Below are 9,824 nucleotides of genomic sequence, written 5' to 3'. Positions count from 1 at the left end.
TAAAAAACAAGAATGACAAACAAGACTAGGCATACTTTATCAATAATGTATTCAAGTTTTTGATCTCCTAAAACAAAATAAGCGAAAAAACACAATAGCATGTTAACTTGTCCTCCTTGATGATAATTGACTATAAGATCTGTTCTTCGATGACAATCCGTGATAATTGACTATAAAATCAGTTCTTCAACGACTGCTCTTCTCATGCTTTACACTTTTATCATCCATGTCGTTCGTACGGGGAGTATATTGGCTTGTTGAAGATGGGGAGTAGCCAGGTTCACTAGGAGAATATCCTGCACTTGGACTGTAAACAAGCCAAGACAAAAATAATTAGGATCAAATGAAGGCAAATTTCAACTGAAATTTTATTGCCAACTTTGTGTGCTCTGCACTCACCTGTACTGTGGAGAGCTGGCACTAAAGTCAGGGCTAGCACCAGATCAGCTATCTGCGCTGAAAAGTAATGCAAAGACGAAATAAGGAAAGAAAATAGATTTCTCTTGGAAAAGAATAACAGATGATGTCCCTCTAAAATGTATGTAGCCATCAGTACTGACAATGTGAACACCAAACCAAGTAACGTGTTAGTATTGATGACCTTTTCTAACTAAGCAGCAAGCCAATTTGTATACATAAATCAAAAGAGTCCAAAAAGATTTTAGGGGAATCAGTTGCGTAATGATAGTTCACGAAAGGATTAATGTTGTTGGTTAGCTTATTGATGTGTTCCTAACCATCAAAGAATGTGGCAAGTCAAAAATCAAGACAAAAGCAGCTTCCAGAATCCTGGAAAGAGGGATAATTGACAATAGCAAACTACTCTATAAACCACAAATTAAGAAAGGACAAAAGAGAACAGCACGTAAATGTGAGTACAGCTATGCATTGAAAGTAAAATGGATATGGATTTCCAAATTACACAATGCCGGAAATACTTACCTGCTTGGACTCTCGCTTGCACTAGAAGGAGAATAAGATGGAGACGTTGGGGAATATGACGGAGATGTTGGGCTGCAAAACAAAAACAAAGTAGTACATTAAAGCCTGCAGATCCCTCACTAACCCAACAGACGCGTTTTCCGATTGCCCTCCAAATCAACACAATCCATCAAATATAACAACAATTCTGACAAATTTTCGTAGCTTCAGGTACTTGGGAGTCGATAAAAACCTACGTAAAAGACAAAAAGTAAGTAAAAGATTTTGTCAGTTTACCTGTAACTCGGAGAAGAGGGACTGTAGAGACTTGAAGGTGTGATCTTTGGACTTGTAGGTGAATACGCAAGAGACGGGCTGTATCTTGCTGAAGGGTTGAAACTCGGGGATGTAGGACTGTAACTTGGAGATGTGGGGCTGTAATTAGGGGAGGTGGGACTGTAACGAGGTGATATGGGACTATATTCCGGCGAAGTTGGGCTGTATGATAGTGAAGTTGGGCTGTAAAACGTAGAGGTAGGACTGTAGAAAGGTGAGGTCGGGCTGTAAGCAGGAGAGGTCAGGCTGTAGCTAGGAGATCTTGGGCTATACCTGGGAGATGTTGGGGGGCTGTAGATCGGCGATGTTGGTGTGTAGGAGGGGCTAGTAGAAGAACATGCGGGAATTGTTCGGCTATACCAAGGAAAGCGAGGACTATAGGTTGGGGAGGTGGGGCTGTAGTCAGGCCCAGGGTATGATGTGGTATACCGAGTGGATAATGGGTCATACCCAGGAGATGTAGCAGGAGAAAACGCCATTCTACCAACATAAGGAGAAAACTGAGAATCGGTAATTGGAGAAAATCGCAGATCTGGACTCGGTATATAATTCGGTGACATCATGCCATCAAGATATGGCGTCCCAGTGAGTGGGGAACGAGCAGCCGTCGTGCCAAAATCTAGTCCACCATCAATGTAACTAGGTAGTGGAACCTCAATAGCTTGCTTTAACATCTCTTCATTCAGATACAAGGAACAATCTCCTGTGCCAATTGGGGCAAGTTGTCCTAACATAATATTTTCAGTGACACCCCTAAGGTGATCTGTTTCTGCATAGACAGCAGCATCCAGTAGAATGTCAACTGTTTCTTCGAATGAGCACCTCATCATGGGGCCAGTATCATTGCGGTTGATGCCATGACGAGTGATAGCCATCAAATGACCACGGTAGGTCATGGTATCACACAGTATAGCCAAATGTCTATAATTCACGTAAGATCCATCAAAAGATATGACAACGCGCAATTCATCTAGCAAAGCTTTCCGAACCGCCTCAATTCCTAGAACTTCAATAACTTCAATTAAGTGATTGCTCGTTGTTCTCTTTGCATCAACATCTTCATGACACATGACAGCTAAAAGATTGACGCCCTCGGTATCCAGCATCCACTCATTCTCAGCCTTGAATCCTTCATTTTCATCAAACCTATTCAGCTTACTATTCTTGATGAACACTTTGTTGATATCTGGAATGCCTCGAAGAGCCATTTCTGTAAGCATATTACTTTCAATCTTTTTGAGGAACACGTCATCCTCTGCATATTCATCATTCAAATCACCTTTCGGAGCTTCATTATTCATGATACGAATCCGAAGGATCAGCTTTTCGGCATTGTCATCATTATATATACAAGTCAGATCGTCATCAAATTCAAGATTAATCTTTTCTGCTATATCTGCCATGCTAAGCTTCTTGTCCACCATCATTTCCCGGTTTAATTCTATACGAAGCAACCAAGGAGAGATTTTGTCTGGGTCAATCTCCTCATCTGGTATCTCATAATAGGACTTCACAAATTCAACATCTTCCATAATTACTGTACTCATTGGATCTGGATCATACCATACCTCCGTAGCTTGTGTAACACTTCGCAAAGTAGTGTATTCGAGTGCACACTGGACATTCTTCGCGCTCTCCTTAGTTTTGCTAACATCAGACTTCAAGTATACTGAGAGAGAGGGTGTTTTGATTTTTTTAGCAACATTAATGATCTCCCTCAACCTTGGAACACCTAAAGTAACATTCTTGGCACTCACACCAGCATAATGGAAAGTATTAAGAGTCATCTGAGTTGCAGGCTCACCAATAGATTGTGCGGCAACACAACCGATCATTTCCCCAGGTGCTACAAGAGACTGCAAAAAGCGAGATTCTATCTCACCAATAACCCATTCAAAAGCTTCACGTGTAAGTCTGTATTCCTTCAAAACCCTTTTACTTGCCAACGTACTGCGAAGTAAAATATTAAAAAACAAAGTAGCGTTCTTTTGGGCCTCCATACTCAAATAATCATCACCAACAACGACCTTAAGCCTTTCTTGCAACTTATCAACAGCTTCAACAATCTCCACTGGGTGAATATCAGAAGGTCTACGGAAATCAACCTTAAAAGTCTTCTGTGCGTTTAAGACAAGCCTTTTAATATTAACGGGCAAAGGCCAAAAGTTATCACCAGTGGTAGCAATCTCTGTCCCAAGTTGGTATCTATCCACTTCAAGTTTCTGAACCTCAGCGTCAAATACATTGCGGATTTCACGAATTGATTTAATATCTTCAACATGTTCCGGCACCATGTAATTAGGATTCCAGTTTGGATTATCAAACTCATATCTGTACATGTCATCGAAATCTGTTTTTTTCAGCTTCAATGACTCCAGGGGTTGAGATTCAATCCAAACAGAATCCATACCATCTTCTCCATAGAGAAATTGAATCACATCCCCCAAAGAATTCCTGACGGTCCCATCATACTTAACCATTATATCCTCCATCGCCTTCACCAATCTCCTTTGAATGTATCCAGTTTCAGAAGTTTTCACTGCAGTATCTATTAAACCTTCCCTACCACCCATAGCATGGAAGAAAAACTCTTGAGGAGTCAGCCCCCTAAGATATGAGTTCTCCACAAACCCGCGACTCTCTGGGCCATAATCATCTTTCGTGAAGTGAGGCAGTGTACGATCTGTGAACCCAAAAGGGATTCGCTTGCCTTCAACATTCTGTTGCCCCACACAAGCAGTCATTTGAGATATGTTGATAAAACTTCCCTTAGATCCAGCTGTGACCATCGCCTTAAGGTTGTTGCTTTCTGACAAGCTTTTCTGGGCACTGCTACCAGCATCATCACGGGCCTTATTTAACACCTAAGACAAGCACAGCAAATCAGGCTTCCTCAAGTCATGGGAAGCAAGAATAACATGTTACATACCTGGTTCACTCTGTTTTCAAATGACTCCATCATCGTTCTACCAGGTTCAGCCTCCAACTGTTTTTCTTGAGCAGCTCTAATGAGCTCTTTCACTTCATTCTTTGCGTTAGAAATAGTTTCATGAATCTTCTCCATTGTTGAAGCATCAGCAATTGTGTCAGCAATTCCGATGCTAAAAGCATTATGCAAAAGCCAATAATTGACAAGCCACTGCGTGTGCCCCAAAAATTTGCGGGCTGCATCTGGACCAACCTCTTCCCTGTACGTATTTCATTTAAATAAATAATATACAGGGGGAAAATGGCTACCGTACTATAGTTCCTCAAAAGTTTGTATTCAGTTGATACACATACAAATATGCAGTCTCTTACGTAAGGAACTAAACCATGCTAATCAGTTACCAAATCCAACCACGGAATCATTTTACCTATGCCAAGCCCAAAATAGAAAATCATAACAAGTACAATAGTGAAAAAAGGTATAATGTGAATTAAGATATTAATAATTTTTGCCATCTGCTCATGGTCGTAATGAAAAATATGATTATTCTTTTTTAAAACAAAAGCAGGTCATATAAAACAGTAGCACAAAAGTATAATACCTTCAATAGGCATTTATTTAATTTAAATCTACAAAAAAAAAAAAAAAACAAGAAAGATAAATTTTGTTACCTTCAAACAGACATGAGAGAACATGTGTTGCTTCATGTGAAAAAAAAGAATGTTATTCTTCCAATTAATCTTGGAGTTGTAATTTCATGTTAATTATAGCAGAAGTTATCTCGTTTTCGTTTTCTTCTATCTAATGCATAAAGACTCCAGTATTCATGCCAATCAATTCAATGTTAATTCTTGATATGTCTTGCAACAACCACAATATACAACCATTCATAATTTTTAAGCACATTATTTCTAAAGAGATCGTACCAAATAACATGTATAAGACTTCCAGTGGATGTCCCAAGTGTCTTCTTGCATAGAGTGCCAGAAAGCAATTCCCCTTTCTCTATTCGTACTTGAGTATCCCCAGGAGTTATAAATCCCCTTTCAGTTTCTTGATGCCATGACGAATATCTCAGCAAATTTATTTGTTTTGGTATGATTAAACTGAACACTTGTTTCCCAGTCCAGAGAGGCCGAGGTTTCAAAATTGCTGGAGCAGGTACTTTGCCATCAAAATCCTCCCACCACATCAGAATGTTCATGAAAACATCCTACGTATAACCAAATATTAAGTCAGAAAAAGTAGATACAAGTATACCAGTAAATAAGCAGAAAAGAGAGGAACTCCTAGATGCCACCTTCTCAATAAATGTATCCCTTTTAGTAATTTTGCGACAGCCTAAAAGTGTATCCTGGACTATTCCCATGACAGGACGATTTGCTTGAGGTGATACGACGCATTTTGGAACCATCATTAATTCCAGCACTTCAGCTCTGGTTTCAAATGACTGAGGCACATGCATGTTCATTTCATCCCCGTCAAAATCAGCATTGTAGGGAGAGGTAACAGATAAATTCAAGCGGAATGTTGAATAAGGCATTATTTTGATTCTATGCCCCATTATAGACATTTTATGGAGACTCGGTTGCCGATTGAACAGGACAAAATCTCCATCATTGAGGTGTCTCTCCACCTACACCACAGATTAAAGCAACTGGCTCAAAATACAGAACAGTATTCTAGGCCCCTTCTACCTCGTAGGGAAAATCTCACCTTATAGCCAAGTTCCAGATGTTGATCGCTGCTTTTCTTTAAGTACCGGAGATCAAGCCTTTGTCCATCATCCCTAATTATATATTTGGCACCAGTTTTACCAGGTGGAGGGTGCGGTCCATAATCTACAAGCTCTTTCAACCTGGTTCATGATATCAAATTTCAATGAATAACATCAAAATTCACAAAGAAGATAACAAATAAAAGAAAAGGGAAAAAAGAACAACCTCTCAATGTTATATGGGGTAACAGTTTCTGGATAAGTGAGATTTAATGCAATACTCCAAGGTACGCCCAGTTCATCGATATTGATGGTTGGATCAGGTGTAATAACAGTACGAGCCGAAAAATCTACCCTCTTTCCCATCAAATTACCCCTTATTCGACCTTCTTTTGCTTTAAGTCGGCTACATATGGATTTAACCGGCCTGCCAGATCTTTGGGTAGCCTGATGATGCCAACATACTATCAGGTTAGATAAGTGGTGTTATCAAGAACATATAGTGTTAATCAGTGTAGCTATAAGAGAAGATACTGTACCCGGGGCTGTCCCGGTAATTCGTTGTCAAAGTATGTAGCTATATGGAACTGCAACAACTGTGCAAACTCAGAGATAATATGTGCCGGGGCCCCATTTCGCTCCTGTCTCTTCAAGTTTTCATTGTGTCGAATGATCATTGCAAGTTGATGGGTTAAATCATCCTGCATAAAGAGGTTCAAGAGTCAAGTCTCCCACAACGAAAAGCAACTGCCTAGGGAGTGGCACTGTAACTTTTCAATTATAAGAGAACAGAACCCTGACATACTGATTAAACCTACGGAAAAACCAAAAATAAATTAATGCCCATGACATGAAGCTCCTCAAAATTGAAGAGATCAAGAATAAGAGGCTTGCCTCACACCTAGAAGAAGTATCCATCATCACGGAAGGTCTAACAGGTGGGGGAGGAATTGGAAGAACTTGAAGAATCATCCAATCAGGGCGAGCATATTTTGGATTCAAACCTAACAATTGACAATCTTCATCGCTTATTCTCTTCAGAATGCTAAGAACCTGAAACCAACAGCAATGAGAAATAGCTTATTATTACAATCAATTTTCACTTGTAATGCATGATATGAGACCTTCTCTGCAGTAAGAAGTTGTTTCCTTTCAACAGGTTCAGGAAGCTGCTCCTGGTCATCATTTTTCTTCTTGTGAAGCTTGTACTCGGCTACCATCTTCATGCCATCAATAGAAATTTTTGGCTGCTGAGCACCACATCCACCCCTAGACTTCTTCACCGGTTCATCAGAATCTTGACCTTGCACATCAATTTCATCACCTCCTTCACATTTGGATTTGTTTTTGCATGCATCTAAATTCTTCTTTAATCTATTTTTTGGGTTCCTAATTCTCATTGCTTGCTTAAACTTCGGCTCTTCCTATCAAATTCAAAGCACAAATGTTAATATCATACAGAATGAATTTGTCCATGGGGTTTTTTTTTTTTTGTTTCTTGTTCGGGAATATTCCTTATATAAATCAAAGCAAAGAGAAAGGTTATTGATGTTACATACAAAATGAAAAAATACTATGCACCAACAAAAACAATATAAAAAAGGTAATTCTTACAGTTTCAAGCTCACTGCTATACGTTCCCATGCAGGAAACAAGGATGTTGAAGATGCAAACAGTTGTATGAGAAAGCAAGGTGAACTCAAATGTATAAACCAGTATAATTGGCTAAAATGTGTGGAAAAAATGTCTCCCTTTCTGGCATAAACCACATAAGCATAACTGTAACATCACCTTTCTAGTGCTAGCGCACCCAGTCAGTAATATAGCAGCTTTGAAAAAAAAATAATTTGAAACACTGTGGAATACTACCAGGTTTCTACCCATAATTCAGGTTGAGGATCTAATTGGATGCAAAAGCTGTTGACAAGAATTGTCCTCAGAATGAAATATCAAAATATTTAGCAAATAATTACTAAATCAATTAACTATTAAATACTTTACGGTGTTGGTTAACGTTCTTAGTGAAATCCAATCTTCTTCATCCTGCTCAATCTTGAAACATAAATAGCATATTACGTGACTATACCATGAACATGTTTTAATCACACCCCCGCAACTACTGCTATCATAGGAGGATCAGATCACAATGAAGTGCTGATATGATACATACATTACACACTTGGAAGTGGGAAACATAATAGTTGTACTAAAGATTATATATATATAAATAGCTTAGGCATCTAAAAGGGGTACACCAAAGTAAATCCTCTACACCTCCTTCACAACGAGGAGGTTTGGGCAACCTCATTTCCCTAATTCAATAACTACCATCTTAAACTTGGATTATTGAAGTAGTTAATCACCCTGGTTATGCTACTATTTTCTTTATCCGAGTCATTCACACCACGAGGAATTTTTTTAAATATTTATATATAGAAGTACCAATAGTCATTTTTACTGATTCATGAATCATGATGGAGTGAATCAATTCGTTCAAACTACATGAAAGGTTCAAAATTGGATAACATCTTCAATGATCATATCCAGAGCACTGCCCCAACATATTGGCAACTCACAATAAATTATAATGCACAGTCTGTCTTTGCAAGATCAGAATTTCAAAATAACGAGGGCATCAGATATACCTCGTCAGCCAAAATTTTAGAGCAATTAAAGCAAACACAGCGAAGAATACTGAGAACAGTCTTCATGAACCCAATATGAAACATGGGTTTTGCAAGCTCAAGATGACCAAAGTGACCAGGACATTCGGCCATGTTCGCCATACAAGTCTCACATTTCATCTTCCGATCAATCGTCCCCAGACGTGGGTCGCTCAAACCCCCTGGCTTTGGCTTTCCTCTCTCGGTCGTCTCGCTGTGCTCTATGTGCACCACAGACATTTGCCTCTGCAAGAGACAAACCGGAGTAAAGATAACAATAACAGTCACGTTCAGTCGAATTATACTCGGATTAAACTGAGTTATTTTTAGTTTATTACGATTTCATCAGGACTTAGTATTCCGAATTGGACGACGCTAACTTTGGCGACCTCCGCCGGCGAGTAGGGGAAGCGCAAGTCCATGGATACAGAGGATCGCGAAATCCAATTTTAGGCTTTCCGGATTTGGGAAAGTAAACCTGTTAGGCAAACAAAATTGTTCGAATCTGCTGTCAAGTTTTCGATTAATCTAGGTTTTCTTAGCGATTTGTTTCAATTTTAACAATCTGTCAGATATCGGAATTCCAGGGATGCACGGACATGAACATACCACAGACCTCTTGAAGAGCAAACGAAACGCATTTCTCAGGGATTGGTGTGGTATTTATAGGCGGGAGGCCGCCCTAAGTTTCATTAGGGTCTGTTTGGTATTCGGAAAATATATTCCAATATGGATATGCAATCAATTGGTCATTAATTATTTAACCCAAATTCCATATTTTTAGAGCTTTTTTTTCCTTCTATAAGAAACTTCGACTTTCAATATACACTACTCTCATATCTCATGATACTGTTAAATATAGCTCTCAATGTAATTAATTTTTTAAGTCCAGCTTAACACAATAATTTTTTTAAAAAAAATCGAGCTCGTCGAAATTCAATTTTTTGAATATTGACTATCTCGAGCTCGAATATTTCGGTATATTTACAAAAAAATTAATTTAATTACTGTAAGATAAATCATTAAAGGATATAATAACTTATTAGCGGTGTTATTTACACTCCAAAAATGTTAAACACACTCAATTTTACTTTTTTCTATTTTACAAATTGACTATATTATCCTTTCATATTATTTAGTAAGGTTTCAAAAATCATTTTAAAATTTTTTGATTTTCTCTTTTACTCTCATAATTTGGCGAACTCTATACCTAATATAAACTAACTTCCATATATAACTGATAATAAATGAATAAAAA

At 38.5% G+C, this 9,824-nt stretch overlaps 1 protein-coding gene across 3 annotated transcripts; it reads right to left on the bottom strand.

Moving 5' to 3' along the window:
* On the bottom strand, positions 1 to 9,166 carry LOC140988702 (DNA-directed RNA polymerase II subunit RPB1-like). 3 transcript variants are annotated; one of them, XM_073457752.1, is made up of 12 exons: positions 8,905 to 9,166; positions 8,549 to 8,812; positions 7,028 to 7,327; positions 6,798 to 6,956; positions 6,443 to 6,604; positions 6,130 to 6,350; positions 5,903 to 6,044; positions 5,487 to 5,822; positions 5,113 to 5,399; positions 4,187 to 4,445; positions 1,219 to 4,121; positions 939 to 1,014 (listed from the first exon to the last, which is right to left on the bottom strand). In XM_073457752.1, exons 1-12 carry the CDS (start codon positions 8,986 to 8,988, stop codon positions 939 to 941), a joined length of 5,193 nt encoding a protein of 1,730 aa, XP_073313853.1. In that variant the 5' UTR covers positions 8,989 to 9,166. The 3 variants fall into 3 exon arrangements, with proteins under 3 accessions (XP_073313850.1, XP_073313852.1, XP_073313853.1); XM_073457749.1 differs by lacking the exons at positions 6,798 to 6,956; positions 7,028 to 7,327; positions 8,549 to 8,812; positions 8,905 to 9,166 and adding exons at positions 1 to 307; positions 400 to 456 and having other exon boundaries at positions 943 to 1,014; positions 6,443 to 6,675; XM_073457751.1 differs by lacking the exons at positions 6,798 to 6,956; positions 7,028 to 7,327; positions 8,549 to 8,812; positions 8,905 to 9,166 and adding exons at positions 1 to 307; positions 400 to 451 and having other exon boundaries at positions 953 to 1,014; positions 6,443 to 6,675.
* Positions 9,167 to 9,824: the final 658 nt, after the last annotated feature.

This window comes from Primulina huaijiensis, chromosome 11, assembly GCF_012295235.1.
Source record: "Primulina huaijiensis isolate GDHJ02 chromosome 11, ASM1229523v2, whole genome shotgun sequence".
NCBI lineage: Eukaryota > Viridiplantae > Streptophyta > Magnoliopsida > Lamiales > Gesneriaceae > Primulina > Primulina huaijiensis.
This window is presented reverse-complemented; position numbering and strand designations above follow the sequence as displayed.